The 25086-nt window shown below is 46.8% G+C and overlaps 2 protein-coding genes across 2 annotated transcripts; one reads left to right on the top strand and one right to left on the bottom strand.

Annotated features, from left to right (window-relative positions):
* Window positions 1-233: 233 nt before the first annotated feature.
* On the bottom strand, window positions 234-8317 carry nenf (neudesin neurotrophic factor). Its single transcript, XM_007905041.1, has 4 exons — window positions 8015-8317; window positions 6194-6254; window positions 4702-4805; window positions 234-1535 (listed from the first exon to the last, which is right to left on the bottom strand). The coding sequence occupies exons 1-4, from the start codon at window positions 8315-8317 to the stop codon at window positions 1359-1361; spliced, it is 645 nt and encodes a 214-aa protein (XP_007903232.1). The 3' UTR covers window positions 234-1358.
* An 865-nt stretch (window positions 8318-9182) lies between these two features.
* On the top strand, window positions 9183-23687 carry pacc1 (proton activated chloride channel 1). The gene is made up of 8 exons (XM_042333581.1): window positions 9183-9287; window positions 12574-12670; window positions 14124-14330; window positions 16739-16893; window positions 18570-18712; window positions 19476-19620; window positions 20450-20557; window positions 21451-23687. Exons 1-8 carry the CDS (start codon window positions 9240-9242, stop codon window positions 21610-21612), a joined length of 1065 nt encoding a protein of 354 aa, XP_042189515.1. The 5' UTR covers window positions 9183-9239; the 3' UTR covers window positions 21613-23687.
* Window positions 23688-25086: the final 1399 nt, after the last annotated feature.

The following is a 25086-nucleotide window of genomic DNA, read 5'->3' as shown; positions in this document are numbered from 1 at the left end:
ATTTATGAAGCACTTTGAGGTATTTTCCAACTGTGCTTTGGTCACGATTCCCAACCATCCTCGGCTACACTGAGTCTCAGCTCAGACTCCCAGTCGGCTCTGTGAAGTGTTGGGAGACATCCTGTCGCCATGATAGCACCGTAGAAATGCAAAATTGTTGTTGGAAAGTGCGAATACAACCACAAGGTGCGCAGACATTACACTCGCAACTCAAAATAGCTTTTTCACAAAAGTCCAATTGAAAAGGTAGGTTTATATTGATTCTGGGAACTTACAGAATGCGATTACTAAAGATACTTCCAACTTTTAATTTAAAAAAGAAGTGCTTTAAAATGCACCTTAACATTGGGGAAAACAACAAACTTCAACAAACATAAAACTGTTGGGGAGTGCTGCAGATTGAAGAATTATGTACATCGTCGCTGTGGTAAAAGCCGGGTCTCTTTCTTCCCTCACCTTCTGAAGCCTTCAGCTTCTTTTTCCTTCTGCTACAGTACAGTTCCTTGAGTAACAAGCCCATACTCTGGTACATTGCCCTAATAGCCATCATCAGCCTTGATAAGAGCGATGGAGGCTTATTCAGCTGGGAAGAGAAAGAATTCCCGGTGAACACAATCCTGGCTTCAACGGATGTGCACATATGTGCCCGTCCAACAGAGTAACAAGCCAGAGCTGGACCCTGCGAAGGCCAACTGAAGCTCTACTATCTGAGCTCAGCTAACACAGATCAGGGAAATATCAGACCTGGGACCTTCTTGGCTCGCACCAGAACAGCTCAGTTACTCAGGAGAGGTGCCAAAATGTATATCTGACTGCAGTATTGATTAGCTCTCTCAGACTATCTACCTTTGCAGCCTCTCCAGTGGCAAAACTGCACGTCTCATTTTGAGAGCTTTTGTGACTGCAGACGGCAGTGAAGTCAGAACAGTATCATATGGGTTCACCAGGCAGATTGTTGTTTTAAACCCTGCTTTTCTATTCAGCCATAGAGCAAAATTTCGGGAAAAAAAAGAGGTTCATGGGTTATTAAAATAAAGTCAATACATATGGGAATACCTCGATGAGACAAAGCTTTTTTTAACATTGTTTTTCCCCAAAAGGATAGTAACAGAATACAAATTCAGATCATTGTCTGTTAATTTGTTTTTTTAAAATATTAAATAATAATAATAATCCTCGCATTTGCTACAATGCCTCACCATCACCGCATAAACGCTTACAACCCCTGCCAAGAAGATTCTGTTCTTAATCTGAATGAGAAGGACAAACAATTACAACAGTGTATAACAAACCACTACAAAATTCAGCTCCAATACAAAATGCTGGAGCTTGGTCGAAGGCTTCACTCAGAAAGTGTGTCAAAACTCTTCCTTAATGTTGAAGTGGGGCTGATCTTCGGGCTTGAAGTCAGCGTTGGGAGTGCCGTCCGCATTCAGGATCCGGCGAGATGTGTAGCCAACAATAGGATACTTTGCTTTGTACACGTTGTTGAAGGTGTTGTCAAGAGACTGCAATTCATATTCGCCAAGTCCCCTCTGTCAACACAAAGCGAAGGGGGGAAAGGGGGGGGGGTTGGAGAGAGGGAAGGGGGGTGTGGGGGGAGAGAAGGCAGGAGAAATATTTAAAAGCTATTACAGGAACCGTGACTCAAAAGGAAATAAAACAGCCACGAGATATCCATGCAAAATAGAAGTTATTAAGCGGTGGCTGATTTGCGCTAACAGCTCCCCCCCAACAGTGGCGAGGTCGATGTTCTTTTTTTAATATCATGCGTTCCGATTACTTTTTTTCCCCCCCCACCTCTTAATTTTCTTCTCCTTTGGCACGTGCCTCGCTGCCCCGCCCCCCCCCCCCCACCCCACCCCCACCCGTCTAAGTGGGGTGAAGTTTCCACCAACGGCGTTTGCCATCTGATGCGAGCCTTGGCAGTGAGTGTCGTTAGGGGCACTCAACCAGAAAAAAAGGGGGGGGGGGGAGTCACGGCTCAGACTGTTAAAAAGGGGAATCACAGCTAACACCCAACCGCCACACGGAAGCACAACCAGCAGAGGGGCCTGAAGGGAGACCGCGAGCAGGAGAACCCTGGCTGGCTTTCCATTTCCCTAACTCTGGGGAAGACTCGGGACCATTTAGCCTCCACCGTCCGGCCCCTGTCTGCGACCAGAACGTTCAGCCAGGGAGCTCCGTCCACTAACCCATCAGGCTCGCCTCCCCATATCCCAAATCCAATGGGTGCTGAGGAATTACTCGAAGAGTAGCTCATGACTATCCCTACTGAGTGGATAAATGCTTGAGGTAGTTTCTGAACAGGTTACGTTGTGCTTCGTCCCCGGTAATAATAATAATAATAATCCTTGCATTTGATATAGCGCTTTTCACGTCTTCTCGACGTCTCAAAGCGCTTCACAGAATACACTGTAAAACCAATTGTTTGTATATTTGTGGGCGAAATGCAGCAGCCAATTGCGCACAGCAGTGTCCCACAAACAGTCGTGGATTGAAAATGACCAATTTATTATTGGTTTGTTTTTTGGAGAATTATTAGCCTCTGTGTGGAGTAAGGAAACTTGCCCAAGGTTTCGCCCTCTGCCTGGAATTGAGCCCAGGTGTCTCGCTTGCAAAGCGAGTGCTCTAACCACTGAGCTACAGGACTCCAGTAATAATCATATCTTACAGTAATGATCATATCATACAGTAATAATCATAGTACAGTGATATATATATATATATACTAAATGGGTGAATTCCAACTAGCATTTTAAACACAATAGTCAATTCTCGACAGGAATGAACCTTGTATTAGTACAAGCATCCAACTGATTTTTATACTCGTCTCCTTTGTAATAAGCTGAAAATACATTCATTTAAGTACTTGAATAAAGTATTGGATGACAAAGGATTACTATTTCTCTTCCGTGACGATAACTCGTCAGTACGCTATAGTTTTGGGGCGGACTGGCACTCACCAAGCATATGGTTTAAAAGATTAAAATGACAAAAACGTGAAGCAAGATATACACGTGCGATTGTCCCCACAGACAGCAAGACAGTAAAACGTTTTTCCCCCTGTACAGTCTGTTTGACGACACGACATCGCCTAAAGCCGATTCCGTTTACCACCGATGAACTTGTGCCTTGGATGAAGTTCACCCTCCCGAGTTAAGTTTGATTTTTTTTTAAAAAATGAAGAAAATTGTGATTAAAGAATTCCTTAATACATTGCCCAGAAGACAATTCAGCAGCTTCCACCGATGCTCACAAACACGCTCTCTATTCTCCCACTAAATTCTCTATTCCTCGCTACATTAGGACACAAAGATCAATTGGTCCCACGCTGGCGATTGAGGAGTCAGTACGTGGAACAGACATGGTCTCTCGATGGTGCATGCGAGCTGCGTGGCATCGATACTGCAGGGGTGGGTCAGGCATTAAGAGCCATTTGTCCCCGGGAATGTCATCCGACGGATCACGATGCGACAATTATCGCCCGTGACCGTAAAAAGCTGAGAGTCGGACAACTATTCCCTGATCCGTCTCTCTTTATCCACCTTTAAGTCGCACCTGAAAACCTATCTCTTCCACTACCCCTATGGTCAAGACTTGTGGAGTCCTGTAGCTCAGTGGTTAGAGCACTCGCTTTGCAAGCGAGAGACCTGGGTTCAATTCCAGGCAGAGGGCGAAACCTTGGGCAAGTTTCCTTACTCCACACAGAGCCTAATAATATTCCCTCCAAAACCCAAAACAATAATAAATTGGTCATTTTCAATCTACGACTGTCTGTGGGACATTGCTGTGCGCAATTGGCTGCCGCGTTCGCCCACAAATATACAGTCAATTCACTTTACAGTGTGTTCTGTGAAGCGCTTTGGGAACGTCCTCCCGACGTAAAAAGCGCTAAATCAAATGCAAGGATTATTATTATTATTATTAAGGCACCTCCTCCTAACCCCCTCGTCATTTGCTTGGCATCCAACCCCACCCCTGTACCATACTCCAAGATGTTATTGTACTTGGAAGGCCACTGAGTAAAAAAAACAAGGTGTGGTTGAAATACTGAGATTGGCACAGAAGCAGGATCAAGAGCTCACTTGGGCTGGAGTTTAACCAGGTCTCAGGGTTGCTCGACCGAATGTTAATCCCTACAGCTTTTTTTAAAAAGGATCGAATCATTTAGCACTTCCATATATTCACATTAACATGGCCAAAAAAAAAAATTCTAGAATAAGCGGACACAGACAAGGTTAGAAGAGGAAAAGCCCCAGACACTTGCGGGTGTAATATTTTACCCGGAGCATGGTGAATGTATGGAAATTGATGACCCGTGGAATTGGTGGAGGCAGAATATGTCAGCAGATTCCAGAGAGGGTTAGATAACGATGCGGTGAAGGAATCTATTGAGGTAGGTTTGGGACAAGTAGTACAACATTATTTCAATGGAACCAGACGGGCAGATAATACTAATCCTTGCATTTAATACAGCGCCTTGTCACGTCTTCCGAGACGTCTCAAAGCGCTTCACAGGATATACTGTAAAGTGAATTGACTGTATATTTTATGGGTGATAGGCGGCAGCCAATTGCGCACAGCAGCGTCCCCACAAACAGTCCCTTATAGGACGCAGCTGCCCAATTTCCCAGTACAGGATGTTCAACTCCAAACTATTGAAAGAATGAAAGACAACTGAAGGATTGAAAGACTCACAGTGTCGTGTGTGAGGTCTTTGGCTCGCAGAGACATCTTTGCTACCGCTCGGGTTGAATCCTTCCCTGCCAGCTTATTGTAAGGCGAATCTTTGCCGTAATACTCTGTAGGTCACACACACAAAAAGAACTTTAAACAAAAAAAACAGCCTTTATTGCAATGTCATTATTTTCTAACTCAATTCAGCGCTGGTAGCAAGTGACCCAGTGAAAGAAACTCACCTGACAGAGCAGTAACTGCCCAGGTATTTAGCATTAGTTCCAAGTTCTGTATTTTCACAAAATACATGTAATCTGTGAGCTGTGGCTCTGTCCCCGCCTTTAATACCCTCGTACAATAAAACTCATTTTAATCGAGCCTTCGCTCGCTCACCCCCTTCAAACTCTTGCATCCTTTCCCAACGTGTTCAATGATCCCCACGGCCTTTGTTTAAGGGCTCAGGATATTTACCCCTCGAGGCTAAGAAAGGCCTTTCATCCCATCCAATTTACTCCTTCCATCCCGGAGGTCCTCCGGATCACCCCTTCCCTCTGCCTCCTTCAAGGTCTGCCTCAAAACCCTTCTGCTTTGCCATTTCCCCCCCCGCTCCACCCCACCAATCCCCATCCCCATCCCAAGCTCAGGTGCAAACCTTGGGGTGTCCATTGTCTTGGGACCTCCGTCCAACATGAAAGACAGTGTATAAATGTAAATTTGTTGGTGGAACAATAGTTGGACTTCACACGGCACACGACTATATTACATCTTCCCGGACGGTGTCCTTGAGTTGAGTGCTGCGAGACTTTAGGACTGCACATTTCTACGTTGAATTATTCTCAGTGCATTTCACACATCGATGTTACCTCGAAGCGTAGACGCTGTTTATTATTGACGAGAACCCGACAATCTCTCTCCCACAAACAGCAATTTAGAAACAAATCTAGTTTTATTCGATAACATTTGATGAGGGAATAATGAGTAAGAACTGCGTGCTCTTAGGAATCATTAGAACATTTCAGCGCAGGAGGAGGCCATTCAGCCCATTAAGTCTGTGCAAATCGTGGTATCTTTTAACGATCCCTCTGGACTTACCAGAACAGTCAGCTCTCCAACCCAGCCCACCCCCCCCACCACCACCCACCCAAGCCTCGAGCCTCCTTGTGTCACTGTGTTACACTCAATAGAAAATGGACGGTAAAGGATTTTCTACGGCAAAGAGGAAAACTTCAGGACAATACAAAATGACATTTATATAATTATAGCGCCTTCCACGTCGGGAGGACGTCACAAGGCATTGGACAGTCAGGGATTTGGACCCGAGCTGGGTGGGTGGGGTAGTGGGGGTGGGAACAGGGATAGTGGAGGGCAGGGAGGACAGGAGGGTATCAGCTGGATAACTGGAAACGTTCAGCTTTCATATCAGATTTAACACAATACTTTGCTAACATAGGGTTTGAGAGAGAGAGAGAGAGAGAGAGAGAGGAGAGAGATGTACATCCAAACTAATCCTTACCCTTCCCTGATGTGACGTCAAACACAACTCCCTTCACTGCCATGTAGATGGGTTTACCCTCCTGGAGAGAGCAAGACAAAATATACAGTCAAATCGGCTTTACAGTGTATCCTGCGAAGCGCTTTGAGACGTCTGGAAGACGTGATAAGGGGCTGTATCAAATGCGAGGATTATTATTATTATTATTGTTAAGTCGATGGTTAGCGGCCAAACTGAAAAGCTTTTATTTTATAAACGGATGAATGGACGTTCTGTGAAAAGTTACGATCCTTCGCTGATTGCACTCACGCCCATCGTTTCGGGAAAGACTTTCATAAATGCTTCACATCATCCCGTTGGGAGTCGAAATGTTTGGGTGGTTTTTTTTGGGGGGTGGGGGGTTTCGGGAAGTGTCTCCGGTAGGTTTTTGAACTGGTCGGTGATTTTAAACTGCAGAAAATTCCCCCTTGACCCGAGCTTCGCGGCTTTCGGGTAGTGTTTTCTGTCAATGGGAGGGTATCTAGTTGTCGATAAATGGTACTACAAAAATTAAACAGACAAGCGAGGCGAGTGGGATGAGAGAGCGAGACCCCCACCCCCATCGTATGTCTGTCACACCAGCGGATTTGACCGCAACTCGCTGGATCCCTGGCTGATCTTTGCCCCCGGGGTGGGAGGGTGGGACTGGAGGAAGCTCGAAGATCGGGTCAGACGACCCCACGGTAAGGATAAAGTGCCGACCCACCCGCGCACACACACCCCCACACGCACACACACCCCCCCGCACGCGCGCACACGCGGGACATTAACACGAGGAAGCTGCTGCCACCGCACCGGCCTGCGGAGAACTAACCGGTCACGCGCTTTACTGGTGACCAGCCCGTTCCACGTCCCCGTCTACCCCCCCCACCCATTCCTTTTGCGAAACCGCCCCCTGAAAAAGTTTCGCGACTCGGCGCGGTTTTCGTTGCGTTGTTGGGGGGGGGGGAGAAAACACCCGCAAAAAAAACAGTTCCAATGGAGCCACGGCAGCCCCAGTCCATCACACACCAAAAAAAACACACGTCGACATTCTGGGTGTGTGTGTGGGGGTGCGGGGAGGCTGGGGGGGGGGGGGGTTGGGGGGTAGTGTGTGGGGGTGTAGGGGGGAAGTGGGGGAGAAGGGAATGGAATAGACGCTTCCAACAATGGGAGTGGGAGAGATTGAGAAGAACAACGATCGGAATCCTTTGCCTCATCACGTCTTCGAGACGCCGCGAAAGAATGCACCGCAAACGACCACCGACGACGACAACGACGACAACAACGACGACAACGTGACATTCATAGAGCGCGGCTTTCTCGTCGGGAGGACGTCCCGAGGCGCTGCACTCTTCCTCTTAACCCTCCGCCTTGCGCCCCCCCCCCACCCACTCCTTCCTTCCTTCCTTCCTTCCCCACCTTCGGGTCGCACCCGAACACCTTCTTCTTCTTCTTCTTCTTCTTCTTCGACCTACAAGTGCCTACGGTCAACCTCCCACCCTCACCTCACCCCCCCCCACCCACCCCGGGCTCGGGCATCAGTGCTCCGCCACCCTCAAGCGCCCCTGAGTGAGGGGGCGCTGGGTACGTGCAAGTTATTGTTGAGCAGGGTGGGGGGGGGGGGGTGGGGGGGATGGGATCAGGAGAGTTGGGAGGGTAGGGGTAGGCGAGTTAGGGGGATGGACCGTGGGGGTGGGTAGGGGAAGCCGGGCAGGGGGACTGGACTGCCTGATGGGGGTTCCAGCGAAGACGGTCAGCTCCAGCAGTCGATGACCCCCCTCCCCCCCCCACGCCCTGCTCCGAGGGGGAGGCGGGGCTCACCTCTGCCCCGTTGTACTTGGCCAAGTCCTCGTCGGTGAAGAGCCGCACGGCTTCCCGCGGGGCAGGGCCGGGCTCCGGGCCGGGGCGGTCCTCCTGGCCCCAGGCACTCCAGACAGCCACCGCACCGATCAGGGCCAGGGCCAGGGCACCGCCACCGGCACCGGCACCGCCACTGGCACCGCCACGGGCACCGGCACCGCCACCGGCACCGCCACGGACACCGCCACGGGCACCGCCACCGGCACCGCCACCGCCACCGCCACCGGCACCGGCACCGGCACCGGCACCGCCGCCCCCGGCCATCTGCCTTCTCTTCCCTTCTTCTCTTTCTTCCCTTCCCTTCTCTGAGCGCCTCGGGACGTCCTCCTGACGTGAAAGGCGCTTTATAAATGGAATCTTGTTGTTGTTGTTGTTCTTTCTTTTCTTTTGCTTCTTTTCTTTTCTTTTTATTTACTCCTTCCCCTCCTTTCCCTCTTTGCTGTTTGTTCCTCTTTTTTTTCCTCCCTCACTCACTCCCTCCCTCACTCACTCCCTCACTCCCCCCACACACACACACACACACACAGATACCACCAGGAAGGACCCAGTCAACCTGTCACTCACTCCAACACGGTATCCAATCACAACCCTCCCTCTGGGCGGGGCCGGGGGCGGAGTCAGGGGGCGGGGCTGTGCGGGGGCGGGGCTATGTGGGGCCGGGAGGCGGGGTCAGGGGCGGGGCCAGGGGCGGGGCTGTGCGGGGGCGGGGCTATGTGGGGCCGGGGCTGTGAGGGGGCGGGGCTGTGGTAGTCAGGGGCGGGGCTGTGTGGGGTCAGGGGGCGGGGCTGTGGGGGTCAGGGGCGGGGCTGTGGGAGTCAGGGGGCGGGGCCAGAGGGCGGGGCTGTGGGGTCAGGGGGCGGGGCTGTGGGGGTCAGGGGGCGGGGCTGAGTCTCGGGGTTGGCGGTGATTCAGTGGCAGCGACAACATCGCCTCCCGGGAGTGGGGGGGACGAGGCTCCGTGTCTCGGTCTCTGGTGTGGGCCCCCGGTCCCCGGTCTCCGGTCCCCGGTCGCTGGCCCCCGGTCCCCGGTCTCTGGCCCCCGGTCTCTGGCCCCCGGTCCCCGGTCGCTGGCCCCCGGTCTCCGGTCCCCGGTCTCTGGCCCCCGGTCCCCGGTCTCTGGCCCCCGGTGTGGGCTCCCGGTGGCCTCTCGAATGGCCCCAGAATCACCGACTCCACAACCCGCTCCATGGCCTCAGCGCTGATCAGGAGAGACATCGGCGGAACCTACACTGAGGTCAGGGGGGGGGGGGGGGGGCAGTGAGGGGTGGGCTGTGCTGGTGGGTGGTGGGAGCGGGGGGGGGGCGGTGGGGGGGGGGGGAGGAGAGGGGAGTAATAATCGCTTCAAAAATAATAAATACTAATGATGATGATGATGATGATGATAACGCGGGGCTTCGGTCCGCGGCTGTCTGTGGGGGCGGTGCCGGGGCCGCGATCCGCTGCCAACCTTTCGCTCAGCGCAAAACCCACAGTCACTACACCGTGCAGTGCATCCCGCCAAGCGCTTTGAGAGGCGGCTCGAAGACGCCGTGAGGCGCTGTGTCAAACGCAGGGATTATCGTTATCATTATCATTATTATTATTATTATTATTTTGTGCTTCATCATCTCACCCTCTCTCTTTACTTCGGTCCAGAATCATCCGCTGTCCCGCAAACCGTGGTGTTTTTTTTTTATTATTATTATTATTATTGTCGTCGCCGTCGTTGTGGTGGTCGTTATTTTTTTATTGCGGTGGTTTTTGGTTATTTTTGTTTTTGCGCTTTTATCGTTTTTTTGCCTCTGACGGTTTTGTTATATCTTATGGTTTCGCGGTGACGTTATGCGCTGCAGTGGTACAATACTTATTATTTCATTGCTGTCGTCGACGTTTGTTTTTAGTCTGGCAGATTGCTGGCTGGAACGCTCGGAGAAATGCTCCCTTCTCCCTTTTGTTTTGAATAGTCTAATGAAAGTAATAATAACAACAACAATAATAATAATAACATTAATAATCCCGGCGTTATGATACGGCGCCTGATCACCTCTTCGAGACGTCTCAAAGCGCTTCGCAGGACACACTGTGAATAATAATATACTGTAAATAATAACAGCAGCGGTGTCTGTAAACACAATGATCATAGTAATCATATACTGTAATAATAATAATAATAATCCTTGCATTTGATATAGCGCTTTTCACGTCGGGAGGACGTCCCAAAGCGCTTCACAGAACACACTGTAAAGTGAATTGGCTGTATATTTGTGGGCGAACGCGGCAGCCAATTGCGCACAGCAATGTCCCACAAACAGTCGTAGATTGAAAATGACCAATTTATTATTGTTTTTGGTTTTGGAGGGATTATTATTAGGCTCTGTGTGGAGTAAGGAAACTTGCCCAAGGTTTCGCCCTCTGCCTGGAATTGGACTCAGGTCTCTCACTTGCAAAGCGAGTGCTCTAACAACTGAGCTACAGGACTCCACAATACTGTACTGTAAATAATAATAATAATAATCCTGGCACTTGATACCAGTGCCTGATCACGTCTTCGAGACGTCTCAAAGCGCTTCGCGGAATAGACTGTACAGTGAATTGACTGTATGTTTTTGTGGGCGAAAAAAATATAAGGTCGATGTTGAACACCCGACCCAAAACTGCCTCAACAACGTCCTGACGAGGGGCTTGGTTCCTCGACTCCCCCCTCCCCCCCCCCTCTCTGCGTAATCCTGAGTGAATCCGCGCGGTGATTTCCGGAGGTGGAGGTGGAGACTCGAGTGACTTTATTGCCGGCGACCGCACGTCCCCTCGGATGAATCGGAAGCGTTTTTAAGGTCGCGGAGCGGGGGAAAGAAATTCGAAAGCAGATTATTTTGCGGAGGTGTGTAAAATTGGGGTTGAATCCAGGGAGTGCGTTGTGAATATCCAGGTAGCTCTGATCCGGGGGCGGGTGAGGTGGAGGGGGGGGGTTTATTACAGGATTTTATAGACTGGCGTTTGGCTCGGAGATGGAAATGTACGGTCTAATGCGGAGGCAAAGCCGATTTTGTGCCGCGAGAGGATTTAGAGAGAAAGGAAAACTTTTCGGCTGCTGGAAAGCTCTGCAAAGTAATGGAAAGTTCTGCCGCTGGACGACAGGTTAATGAGGATCGGTGAGCAACAGACGCTTCGGGTGTAACCCTTCTACGGAATTGGAACGATTAGACTGGAGAAACCCCACGTACCGGTCGCGCCTAAAGACCTCCCTCTTCGACCGTGCCTACGTCCGCTTGAGTGGGAGGCCTTGTAACGTGCGTCGTGTTGTTGCTGCTGCTGCTGCTGTTGTGGTGGTGGCGGCGGTGGTGGTGGCTTTTGATTGCTGCGTGTTGTCCCGTTGCCGTGGCGGGAGACCTCTCGAACGCGCTGGCAAGCCGCTCGAGTCCTCCTGGGCTGAAAGGCGCTGTAGGAATGTAAGTTGTTGTTGTTGAGTGGATTGCTTCGGTCCACGTACAGACAGTAACGGCGTTATGTACTGCAGTTGGCGTTGGGGCATTGCCAGTTAACAAGACGGAGCTTTCCTCGTGTCTGGGTACAGCGTGGTTTAGTGGTCACGAGACGAGAGCTTGGATCGCAACACAAAAATAACTCCGCGCTCTCAGGAAGGAAGTCCCGATCCCGTCCTCCTGGGATCACAACTTCACAGTCGACTCGGCACAATTCCTTACAAGGTCTCCGCTTGACCTCAGCTGCGAGCGCTCTGGCCAGCGCTCCTCCCGATTAAAATGTAGTCCTTGGTCTGGAGCGGGAGACCCGGTGCACAAATTGGCCGCTGGGTTTGCCTGCAAAACGCAGTCACCGCACGCGCCGGCAATTCCGTATTGGAGCGCGTGCACTATCTCAGTGTTGCAGGGGCTTTATCAAATGATGAGTAATATCAGTTGTGCTCTCAAATAATCTTCGGGAAGTTTGCTGGAGGGCGCACGTTCAGGTGATTTAAGTAGCTCAGAGCTGCGCAGCTCACTATTGTGAACACTGGCAAAGCTTCGTCCCGCTGTTCGTCCTGCTCGGATCCTCAACTCATTGGAGCTTTGGCTTGCAGCGTTAGTGGGAAGAGTCCTTGCCCCAAAGACTGGTCTGACCCTCCCAAGTCTCGCTGGTCCACGGAACAGTAAGATATTTGGTCCAGCTGGACTACATCATCAGCCCAGATGTCGCATGCTCTGAAACGGAATTCGTTTAAAGTCCCGATATCTCAAACAACTCGATAATAATAATAATAATCATTGCATTTGACACAGCGCCTTATCACGTCTTCCAGACGTCTCAAAGTGCTTCACTGGATACACGGTACAGTGAATCGACTGTATATTTTGCGGGCGAAACCCTGCAGCCGATTGCGCACGGCAGCGTCTGTCCCACACGCAAACAGCCGCGGATTGAAGTGACCGATTTAGTATTTATTATCGATCGCAACCGATCCTTCAATTGCTGGAATGTTCCCTGACGCACGTGGTTGGTTTGTGTTGAGTTGCTAACACCCTGTCACTGTCTCGGGGTTTCTGCAGCTGGCTGAAGATGAAGCAGAAAGAGCAAATATCAGCCCGGAGATCAGGAATGAGCCCGATGTGGAGCAGGAAGATGCCAACGGAGGAGTATTCAGAGGTAATAATAATAATAATAATCCTTGCATTTGATATGGCGCTTTTCACGTCGGGAGGACGTCCCAAAGCGCTTACAGTCGAGAAACAGAAAGAAGAGCTTTAAAATCTTTTCTTTGGCTTTTTTTTTGTGTGTGTGTGTGTGTGTGTCCTGCGGCTAAAATCACGGGGTGCGAACCCGACCTGAGATCAGCTTCATTTATTAATCACCGCCGGGATTAATAATGAATTCGCTCTTATTGCAGAAATTATTCTCTGAAACAATAAGAGAATCCGTTGTTTCTCTACGCTTGCGGGAGGTGCTCTATCGGGCTTTATTGCAGTCCGATCATGGATTATACGATGCAATTATAGTTCAGTTTACATTGATTCAGTGCCTTTCACGTCAAGAGGACATCACTCAACTGTGTTTCACCGGTTTCCATAGTATGAAATGTATAATCAGGAATTAGGATTTTCCATCGAGTGAGGGAGATCTCGGTCATCAAATGTTCTTTATATCTGTCTGTGGCCCCCTCTTCTTTCTTTCCCTTTCCGTCCCCCCTCATTCTGTCTCGTTTACAACCATTATCAAGCACGTGCCTGGGAGGGAGGGTTGTTTTTGTGATCTGGTGGAGAGAGTTCAGTGCAGGGTCCAGGAGCGAGCAGACACTCGTTGCTGCTGGTACCGTTTCTTTTTAGATATCTTTATTTTGTCTGTTACTTCTTGTGTCCTTCGAGGTAAAAACCGTTGTTGTGATTGAGGTGGATTCGCCAAAACAAACGAGAATCTGTCTGAATCGCCCTGTGTGTGTGTGTGTGTGTGTGTGTGTGTGGCAATCTACTTTTCGTGTAGGAATTGTACCCACTTTGAGCACAAAGATTTCCGCCAAGCGAACAGGACGTTATATAGACATATTAAATGATAGTAATCCTCGCCTCCTTATCGTGTCTTCGAGACGTCTCAAAGCGCTTCACGGGATCTACTGAATTGGCTGAATATTTTGTGAGCGAAACACGGCAGCCAATTTTGCGCACAGCAGCGTCCCAGAAACAGCCGTGGATTGAGTGACCAATTTATTATTATTTAAAAAACAATTGAAGGGGCGACTACCGCCTGAAAATCGATCCACCGATTGACTTAGAACCGGATTCCTACTTAACTGCTCGGTGAACAGAGGCGTGTGGAGTAAGGAAACTTGCCCAAGGTTTGGCCCTGCCCAGGAATTGAAACCAGGTCCTCTCGCTTGCGAGACGAGTGTCTAACCACTGAGCTACAGGATCCACATTACTGTATAAGATCTAACGCTCAGCAATAGACAATTCAATAGCCCTTCTCTGAATATCAAGGCTTCTGTTAAGATTATTGACCCTTTCACTGAACGTTTCTTCTCGGGCTGAGGCTCCCGTCAACAAATGAACGCCTAGGTTGTACGTTGAAGGCATTTTGACCTCGAGTTGCTTTGCTTCTTTCCCAGATGACGTGAGTTCTGCCAGTCACTCTTCAATCTTCGGTAAAGCCTGTCTGAAAAATACGTTTGCCGTGATCCTCATCTTCATCTATCTGCTGCTGATGTCTGTGGCGGTATTCCTGGCCTATCAGACAATCACAGACTTCAGGGAGAAGCTCAAACACCCGGTCATGTCCGTCTCCTACCAGGAAGTTGTGACGTTCGATGCTCCGGGTGAGACTTGTCTCTTAATTAACGCTATTGACATAAATTGTTTCAACTGACTGGTCTTATTAGAGGAGTCGAAAGGTTATACGTATCTGGACCTCGGTGTCTCTACGCCAATAACCAAAGCGATGTGAATTTACCACTTGTGTTTTGTAGAGAATTGATTGCCCAGCGGGGCCAGACTCTCTCTTCGTGCTGCCCAGAAACAAAATCACACCCTGCACTTGGGAACATTGCACCATATGATTGTCACCAATACCACAGATTAACTTCACTCCAAAGCAGAGGAGTGGCTTTGCGAATAGTCAGTCAGTGGGCAGTTAAGTGGCGTTCTACAATATTAGCAACTGTAATAATAATAATCCTTGCATTTAACATAGCGCCTTATCACGTCTTCGAGACGTCTCAAAGCGCTTCACAGAATAGGCTGTAAAATGAATTGACTGTATTTTTTGGGCCAAACGATGACTGTGATATGAATGATACCATTTTGACGCCTGATATTTTCTGTGAGGCTCAGGCTACAAGCATTCACTTCTTACATTTCTCAGATTTTAAAGCAGTTGTGTTTTTTTAAAGTACAGCTTCTAGATCCATTACGGTGTCAATTGCTCCTTGATTAGCTCCACAGTCTGGCATTGATGTTTTAGTAGAACGCTAACAACAACAGCAACAAGTACAACAAAATTACATTTGTATAGCGCCTTTCACGTCGGGAGGACGTCCCAAGGCGCTGGACAGACAGAGTTTCAGATCCTTAGCATTAGTCTTAGCTTTAGCTCAGCCTTAGTGACAGTGATTCACGAGTAACGAGGGAAAATAACTGCTGAGATTGCAGTTGCTTGCCTTGGCATTTTAATGCTGACATATTCAGCAGCTTATAATTACAACGCAATTTACTTTAATTGTGGTGCCTTTCACTCCGCGAGGATGTCTCAAGGCATTTCACGTTGTGAGCTGGTGCACAAACAGTCGTGGATTGAGTGACCAAATTATTATTAATTTTTTAAAAGGGATTATTAACTTAATAATAATAATAATAACAATAACAATAAAGCTGTAAACCTTGCCACCTTTGTCACATTTTAAGAAAACTGCTGAAATGTACGTCCCTCATCTCGCGGACATCAGGGAGGTTTTTTTGTTATTGACTCCACTGACTCCTGGGCGACTGCACAAGTGAATAAGCGATGGCACCGTTAACAACCCTGAGATTCCTAAACGTTTCCGGGTTGTTCGTACAAAAATGAAGTGCGAGGTCCGACACTTACACGTCGATAGCTGCCGTATCATCTTAACCGCAGCCGCCTGATATTTAGAGCTGCCCGTACCTGCCAAATATTTGGTGGGGGTGGTGTGTGGGGACGACAGAGTTGCTTTCCGTTTGGTTCGCTGTTATCTAGAGGGAGAGGAAGAGGGGAAAAAAAAGATTTCATAATGTCAGTATAATAATCGCTCCAAGGTCGACTCACGATTGCTGGACCGAGGGAGTCCCTTATCGTTCTGAATTGCGTCTTGCTGTTTGCGGTAATGTGTCCTTGGCTCCGCAGCGATGGGGTAGACAGTCCCATGAGGGTTTGTGCTGATACGTTCGGCTTTCAGTAAACGGTTCGATTAAAACCAATCGTTACCGACCTCTTTACCCGTATGGTCATCTGCAACAACAACCCCTGTTTGGCGCCGGCTGGTGTCTCGGGTTCGGTGAGATTAGGCCACAGACTTGCACCTCTTCCCTCGCTCCCCCCCCCCCCCACCCCACCACCCACACCAAACCCCTCCCTTACTATGAGCGGAGACTTTATCTCAAAAAATCTCTGGCCCATCCTGAGATAGACATCCACAGCACCTTGGGACGTCCTCCCGGCGCGAGAGGGGCTATACAAAGGTCACTTTGTGTTGTGTTTAATTGTGCCACTCGGAGAAAGCAGAATTTGTGTGTAAAATCCGGGCAAACAAGACATTTTTAATAGTGAATCTGATCTTCTCCGGCTGACGGGCTGAATATTGTCCAGCCAGAGGGCTCCAGGCTCTGCCGGGCTGAACCTGAGGGCTTGCGATCCCCTGGGCAGGAAGTTAGGCCCTCAGTTGTTTTGTTTTATCGGCATCCTTTATGCTCAGACGTTTACAGATTGTGCCAGTGACACAGTTTGGCAGGAAATGGTACTGTAAACAGAAGAGAACGCATTCAATTCTGCTTCCACTTGCAGTTTGACACTCGACCCACTTCTATCACCTCTGGCTCCATCACACCTTGCAAAAACTTTCCTCCCCCTCTCTCTCTCTCTCTCTCTCTCTAATAATAATAATAATCCTTGCATTTGAAGCAGTTTGCTTTGAATTTGCAAATGGCTACTCGTTCAAGTTGTAAGCTCTTCTGTAACTGAGAGTCTGTTTGTGTTTGATCCATTTCACAGGCATAGCACTGTACCTAGCTAAGGCAGAGGTCCTCAGTTGTAAGCACTATTACCATGATCACATCCAGCCACTGGCTCATCCAAGCCAGCGAGGAGCAACAGACTGTGTTACGGAACACGTCAACTACACCGATCCTTTCAGCAACAAAACCATGGTAAGGCACCGCATGATTTCTTGCTGTTTTCTTTTTCGGCTGAAGGTATATTAGGGTTCCGGATTCAGCAAAAGGTGTTCGTCTGCAGGTGACGTTCACAATTGTATCAGGAGATGCCCCGAGTTGAATAAGCAGAAGATATCACCTTTGATAAGGTAGAATACGAAAAGGACAGGCAACATACTGCAGATGCTGGAAATCTGAAATAAAAACAGAAGTGGCCGGGGGAACACTCAGCGGGTCAGGCAGCATCTGCGGAGAGAGGAAAGCGAGTCAACCTTTCAGGTTGATGACCCCTTCAACTGAGTTTTCCCAGGAACTTCTGTGTTTTTTATATATAGATTATTAAAGGGCCTGGGAAGCGAACAGGAGAGTGGGAAGTGTCGGTTTGTGCGAATTAAAAACGGGCTGAATCACCTGTTTCTGTGCCATTCTCCAATTGTTATGTTCTTGTTCTTAAGTTTGTGTGAAAGGGCTTGAACAGAGTAATGGATCTTTCCTGTATTGTGCGATCGAGTGAGACAGATCCGGTGGTGCAATAAATGTGCTTCAGTTTTAAGCAGCACAACTCCGCGGTTAAAATGTTCACCACTACGATACCTGAAACTAAATGGAAAAAGTCTCATACAGCAGAAACACCCCCACAGGTAGGTATGTGAGTGTGACAGGATGTGAGTGAGTTTTAAGGAAGTTAATGCAGATTGTAGTTTAGATAGTATCAATAAACTACTCCACATTTACCTTCTGTCTAGACCTTTCACTGTGATATTGGCTGTACAGGAAATACAACTTCTTCCTGTGTTTTCTTTTATACAATGCGAGTTTCAGAACTTCTCATTTTTATGGAGTGGGGACAAGTCTGCAAATACCGGGTGGGAAAGACATTTCAAGCAATTTGTCCTGTTGTAAAGTTCGAAGTCATTTATTATTCTCATAGCCATACACCACAATTTATACTACAATTTATACTTACACAGGGCCTTTCACATCGGGAGGACGTCCCAAAGGGCTTGACAACTCAGGCCGAGGACTGGGGCTGAGAACTAGGTTGCAATACCGGCATCGCTCAGTGTCGTTGCTTCTATACCTGTGTCGTTGAGGAGGCAAATATTTAGGCAGGAAAATGTGATATATATCTGGACATTGATGTTACTGTGTTAAACATTAAAGTAAACCCAGAACAACAATTCCAAATGCAGCAAGAACTGGGAGAAGAGTGTCATGAACAGCGATTGAGGGACAGACACCGGGGAAGGTTTCATTACACAAAGGATCATCGACAGTTGGAATAATAAGTACTTACACTCGACACGGCAGCTTTCGAGTTGGGGGCAAACATCTCAAGCACTTTCAGCAGTTCACAGGATACACGGTTAAACAATCTACCGTGATCTAATAAATTGGCAGAACAGACTCGATGGGCTGAATGGCCTCCTCCTGTTCCTCGGCTTCCCATTATGACAGCGGTGAAGCTTTCAGCTGCACATGAAGGGTTGAGCAGCAGATTCTGCACTCCCTCCACACTGGAGCTGAGTAGCTGCTAAATCAGCAGTGATTGCTGGCGGTGGCGGGGGGGGCCTTTGCAAGTTTAACTCTCGCGGCCACATCTTTTGGAAGATCTTTTGTACGGGATTTAATTAATTAAATAATTACTTTCCTTTTTTTTGTCGCCGTAGAAATACGCTCTGGTCGTCCGTGGCCCACGAGACGTGAGGAAGAGGGAGGTTGTCTTCTTGCAGTTTCGCCTGAATGAAACGGAACAAGACTTTAGTGCCATCGACTATCTTTTGTTCTCATCATTCGAGGAATTTCAAGAGAGGTGAGACAGAGATTCTGACCGGGCTTCTCCCCCCCCACCCCCCTCCGCCCCAGTGTGTACTTCATATTTATGGGGGTGGGGGGAAGAGTTCGAGGCGGGAGGAGAACTATTTTGTTGCTGTCGGTCCAGCCGAGTGTGGATGACTGCTTCTCGAGCGAGGAACTTTTTTTTTATATGAAAAAAATCGCTTCGTTTAATTTTCACCGGACTTTGTAAGTGGTTCTCTCTTCCGCAGTAGGCCTGCTGGCAACGGTTATCGTGTGGGATCAGAAAGGTGTAAACGTCTGTCGGATTGCCAGGCGTTTTAGAAATGCAGTGAATTTCAGATATTAGGTTCTGATGAAAATTCATGGTTGGTCCCGGTGAAGGATTTATACAGTTGTGATCTACAGGGATTCTTTTCCGATGATTAATGTCATTGGTGGCTCCGAGATCAGCTGAGACCAGGCTGGATGAAACCGTAACGTGGAGAGGGCTCTGGCAGCTTTCCCTGGGTTTAGCGCTGCATAATAATAATAATCCGTGCATTTGATACAGCGCCTCATCACATCTTCAAGACGTCTCAAAGCGCTTCACAGAATACACTGTGAAGTGAATTGACTATATCTTGTGGGTGAAATGCAGCAGCCAATTGTGCACAGCAGCGTCTGTCCCACAAACAGGCGTGGATTGGTAACAATTATCATAACATTGATAAAAATAATTCAAATAATAACCAAGCATTTGTCTTAACTGAACCGAGAGTTTTGTGGCTGTTTTTCAGTCCTGACAAAGTGCTGTTCATGAAGAACTGCGAACTCTCCTATTCCATCTGGACCTTTTCCGGTGGTTTTCGGACTTGGGTCAAAATGTCTCTCGTAAAAACCACTGAAGAAGATGGAAGTCAATCAGTGGAATTCAGACAAGAGGTAACAGGAGACTGTCTCTGATGATAGATGTTTGCAATAAAAGATCGACTCCAATGGCTAATTGGTTCCAAGTCAGTAAATTATTGTTGGGCTCAGTGACCTCTAAAATTTGGATCAAAGCTTCTTGGGGGTGATGTAATTATGAAGTAAATATAATTTGAAGTTAGCTGATGTGCCTTCCTGGTTTTCCTCTTTAGGTCTGCTTCCTTATGATATTAGTTTTGACAAAAGATAGATGTTTGGAATATCTTAACTCAAGTCTTTTACTTGTAAACACCCTTGAAATGGGTGCCCAACAGGAAAGGATTTCAAAGGGTGGGGAGGGGGGGTGGGGGGAATGCGTTACGCCACATGATAATTATCACCCACAACCTTCTGACTCCAGAGATTGCTACAAACTGAACCCGACTGACACTCAATGTAATTTTAGCGTAATTCAATAAATCCACGAAGACGATCATTGTTCTCTTCTGGGACACTTCAAAGCCCCGAAACTCTGGAACTACCCCCCACCCCCACCCCACCCCACCCCGCTTGGCCCCCTCATCTCCACCTTCAAATCCCGCCTAAAGACCTCCCATTTTGATGGTGCTTACAGTCACCTCCCTCCCTCCCTCCCTCTCCCCGTCTCAGGCTGGGTATCAGACTCCGCCACTGTCGAGCGCTCCAGGACCGTTACCCTACCCTCCGGAAGATGGCTCCGCAGCAGATTATAAATGAAGCTTCAGTAATATCTGATCCCGGAACAAGTCGTTTGATGTCTCCTTCGGTTCCAAATCGTTTAAACTCTGAATCGCTCTTTTGATTTTGCTTTTTGCTGTTCACATAGTCCAGTGTCGTGAAATACAACGACCGGAGGCCCACTGCTGAACGGACTGACCAGTTGTTCTTTGTTGTGTTTGAGTGGAAGGACCCTTTCATTCAGGAAGTCCGAGATGTAAGTGTGTTTCAACTCTCGTGGTTAGTTTCTCAGGCTCTAACTGTCTGAGATCACAATTCACCGAGACAGTCGGTTGTACGTGTAGTTATGTCTTCGGGGGTTGTGGGGGGAGTGGGAGTAAAGGTGAACCGTGAGTGTAATTGCCATCTGTGGTTCAGTCTCCCACATTTCTCATCCAAAGTCACTCATCCGTTTCTTTCCATCCGGCGTGTGAATATTTTTATGGTCCAATGAAATAAATACGCAGAAATAATATCACCAGACATTATCTATGACGCATCAGAATACTCTACATACCCAGAAATAATAATAATCCTTGCAATTGATAGAGCGCTTTTCACATCTTTGTGACCTCTCAAAGCGCTTCACAGAATAGACTAAACTGAATTGACTGTGTATTTTGTGGGCGAAACGCGGCAGCCAATTGCGCACAGCAGCGTCCCCGCAAACAGTAGTGGATGGAGTGACCAAAAAAAATTATTTTATTTGTTTTCCTTGAGGGATTATTATCAGACGTGTGGAGTAAGGAAACGTGCCCAAGGTTTCGCCCCCTGCCAGGAACCAAACCCAGGTCTCTCGCTTGAGAGGCGAGTGCTCTAACCACTGAGCTACAGGACTCCACTTGAGACGGACACTGATACCAGTGATGGGCTAAGAACCAGCATTTAACTCAGATTTGATTGCTCTTTTGCAGCGTTGAAGTGCTGAACTCCGTGTGTCAGTGAACATTTGTCCGTGTGTCCAGTGTATTCTTTCACAAAATGCTTTGCTAACTGTACAATGAGCAGATTCAATTATTTCCCAAAGTAGGTCTATATAATCTTAAAATAAAAATGAGATGCAAAACGAGCTACATAGTTTAATAATTCTATTTGTCTGAATGTTTGCAGATAGTCACGGCTAACCAGTGGAACACGATTGCCATCCTCTGTGGCGTCTTCTTGGCTTTGTTCAAGGCAGCAGAGTTCGCAAAACTCAGCGTCAAGTGGATGATCAAAATAAAAAGGCGACAGCAAAAGATAAAGACTCAGGAACTCAACCAGATGAGTTGAACAGGGGAACAAATTTCAATTCCTTTTAGGAAGCAGTTTTATACTACTCCTAACCCTTCACTTAGCTGTTAACCCTTTGGTGTGGATGATCCGTGTTCCCAAGTCAGCTACAAACTTCAGGTCATTAAGATGCCTTTTTACAGTAGAATAATGGTAGGAGTTTAGAGCTGTTGCTCTGTGCAACAACCCTGAGTTTCTGGTAAAACTGCTGCTGCATCATTAGAACATTTCAATTCGTGTCTTGACATTTGTTTTTTTTTCTCTCATTTCATTGACGTGGAAAAGACCTTCTCTCTCAGACCACATCTCTGAGACTTGGTAGTTTCTCGTCCGTGTATTTTGAATACGCAGAGGGGGTTGAGACATTCCTTGTGTCTGAGATCCGGGAGTCACACGTGTATTGAGTTTGTTTCTCATTAAAGCAGCTGCTAGTCTCACAGGCCCGTGCCCTTCGTTGGTTCAAGGTGGCACCCGGTCTGTGGTGAAATCCATGGCTTCTTCACAGTAAGACCAGCTTTCTGGTCTTCGAAGACATGTGGACGCACGAGGTTAGATATTCCACGTGACCATAACTGCACAACTATTTTTCCTTTATCATTTAAGATCGCACGGAATTTTGGAACATCGCTAAACTTAACGATGTTTCAGTTGGAGTTTTGAGTTTTCTGTTCTGAAAAAAATAACTTGCTCCCAAACCGATTGAATTTTAACTAAAAAAAAATTCTGCACGATCTTAAATTTTAGGACACACGCTGACGTATGCTGACTGGAATTTCAACCCTTCAGTGGTTTCGATAAGGGTTTTATAAACTGACAAACACGTGTGTGTGTGTGTGTATATGAAAAACCTTTTTAACTGGACGCACAAGATAGTTTAATCACAAAAAAATGAATGCTTCTAACATTTTGGATCTGTTTTGCAATGAAGTCTGCCGATTGGTGCAGCTTCATTTGCAGGTAATGCACTTAAATGAAAACTGTGTATCAGTCACTGTGCACTGGGTTAGTATTATCTGAAGGATTTGATCTTTAACCTGAAATTATATTTACTGGACTCTATTGGTGGACAGAATTCTCTTGTCAGATTTGCTTTAAAAGCATATTTTATTCACTACAATCAAACGTTTGCAGCCTTTTTTGTGTGATGCCTCGTTTAATGTATGCAGGAAGGAAATCAAAGTGCTGAGATAATAGTCAACTCCCTGATTGTGAGTTTATATAATCTAAAAGTTCATGCGCACCAGTACATTGAATCTCTAGCTCATTTCTGCAGAGAAAATGGGGCTGTCTTATCAGATATTTTGACAAGGAATGGCAAGTTACTTTATTGGAGCTGTGGACTGGTAGACTACATACACACAGCAATGCTCAGATTTAACTGCGCAAAGGGTCTCGAAGGCCGCACACAGAAGAGGAAATTGGGAGTTTGTCGCTCATGCACCTGATAGTGTCTGCTGGAGGCCACGGGAAGAGATCCGGGTCGAGTGCTCCAGCACCTCTTCAGTGGCAGGGAAAAGACTACACAGTCGGGTAAATTGAAGAGCAAAAGTATAAGCTCCCATTTTAAAATGCACCCACAGCCGGTCTTGGGCAGTTAGACTGACCTCATTGACTACCTTTCCCAGTGATATGATTAAAACATCAGGTTACATATTCACTGTCAGTTGAGTTGATTTGTGTGAAAGTCCGCCTCTGAGCTTCCTTTAGCAAATGAACAGAACAGTACTTAATGGTGTGAATGAAAATGGAAGCTTTGTTTGCTTTAACCATTGTTTATTGGGAAACTAAATTCCCTATGAATATTTCAGGTCAGATTCAATAGCCCCTTTTGTGTAAACACCTAAAATATAAACTAACCAGTTAATATCCTGCTGTCTATTAGGTACAGCGCAATCCTTTGCTGTGTCTCTTTAAATTTGTGTAGTCAGGTTTGGGCTTCAGATATGTACACTTACAGTAGTTTGAAATGAGCATTTAACTCCACTAAACCCCAATGCATTAGGTTACAATATGTCCTTAAACAAAACTTAAACCTTGTTACAGCTTGTAAGAATAAATATTTTTGTATAACTGGGTACAAATGTGACCAACCTGTGTGCTTATTTGTTGTGCGTTTGCCATGACGTTTTACTCAAGAATGTTATTGATCGGGAGGACATCCTCTCACTTTAATGCACCCACAAGACACATATCAGGCACTTGCAAATCTAACTGTGATTCAGAATCCTTTCAAATCCCCACAAGGTCTTGACCAACTTCAAAAGTACTGCAGTTACCTTTAATACTTCAACTGAGTGAAATTATACAATTCCTCCCAAATGATAGTTTCTTATTGTTTGATCTAATTAATGTTATCAGAGGGGATTAAAATATTTGAAATTGTTTTGGAAGCGAAAGGGCAATCTGTTACCTAAAACAATCCTTGTATCGTATTTCAAAACATCTCAGCATTTAAGGTGACTGTAGTTTTAGCCATTATTATTAGTTTTGATGTTTTATTTGTCCTTTTCACACTCCCCACATTCTCCAGGGGAGTATGAGCAGAAATAGATTATGCATCTTTATACAGCAAGTGGAAAACTTGCCTAATTAAATCACCATTTAGAATTTTGCACTCAAAATAATCCTGTATTACATTTCATACTAAAACCACTTGAGGCAATGCACTAGATTGTTCGGTACACATTTTTCCTTGACTCAAATTCTCAGCCAATGAATACCTTACTGTTGATTTTTTTTCTTCTTAAAACAGTATTGACGTTTCCCTTGCATTTCTTTTTAAAACAGTTTTAACAGCCTTTCACAGGTGAAAACAGACACAAAAGTTCTTCAAGTATAACAATGGGGGAAAAAAAACAATTCACAAGGTTTGGGGTTTACATTAACTGTAGTGGCCTCAGTCAACTCAGTGTAATAAGGAAACCTTTACACGTCTTTGTTCAATTATTAAAGCGAAAATCAAATCTGCTCAGGATAACAAATCTTATTCAGTAAAACGGGCAAACAGGTCTCAAATGCAGTACTTCTAATCTTTAAACTTCCCTACATTAATTTTGTCAGTCTATTCAGATAATAGACCCGACTCTATTGATCTGAATTAGCTACAATCTACAATCTCTTATGGTTTTAAATAAACCACAACAGGATAGTTAGCAGCGTTCATTTCACAATCCAAAGATTTGCTGTTTCCAACAACTGAAAATTAATATAGTCAATGGCTCACATTGCATTCTCTCTCCAAACACTTATCCATAAGATGAATTTGCATGGAATCTACAGATGCTAATTGACAAACTTCAATAAACCTTTAATGCAACTTGTGAAACATTTATAATTTTCATATAGCATAAATAGTCAATTCACTGTACAGTGTATTCTGTGAAGCGCTTTGAGACATCTCGAAGACGTGATAAGGCGCTGTATCAAACACAAGGGTTATTATTGTTATCTCAGCGCATGATACCTTTGGTTGGA

Source organism: Callorhinchus milii, unplaced genomic scaffold (genome assembly GCF_018977255.1).
Source record: "Callorhinchus milii isolate IMCB2004 unplaced genomic scaffold, IMCB_Cmil_1.0 Scaffold3, whole genome shotgun sequence".
NCBI lineage: Eukaryota > Metazoa > Chordata > Chondrichthyes > Chimaeriformes > Callorhinchidae > Callorhinchus > Callorhinchus milii.
The sequence above is the reverse complement of the archived record's forward strand: the minus strand, read 5'-3'. Positions and strand labels throughout refer to the sequence as shown.

Excerpts from the sequence above, each read along its gene's own strand:
- nenf (XM_007905041.1), bottom strand. The coding sequence starts at position 8,317 with ATGGCCGGGGGCGGCGGTGCCGGTGCCGGTGCCGGTGCCGGTGGCGGT. Across the intron at positions 4,806-6,193 it reads TGACGTCACATCAGGGAAGG|AGTATTACGGCAAAGATTCG; the intron begins GTAAGGATTAGT and ends TGTGACCTACAG. Across the intron at positions 1,536-4,701 it reads AAGACCTCACACACGACACT|AGGGGACTTGGCGAATATGA; the intron begins GTGAGTCTTTCA and ends TTGTGTTGACAG.
- pacc1 (XM_042333581.1), top strand. The coding sequence starts at position 9,240 with ATGGCCTCAGCGCTGATCAGGAGAGACATCGGCGGAACCTACACTGAG. Across the intron at positions 18,713-19,475 it reads TTCGAGGAATTTCAAGAGAG|TCCTGACAAAGTGCTGTTCA; the intron begins GTGAGACAGAGA and ends GCTGTTTTTCAG. Across the intron at positions 19,621-20,449 it reads CAGTGGAATTCAGACAAGAG|TCCAGTGTCGTGAAATACAA; the intron begins GTAACAGGAGAC and ends CTGTTCACATAG.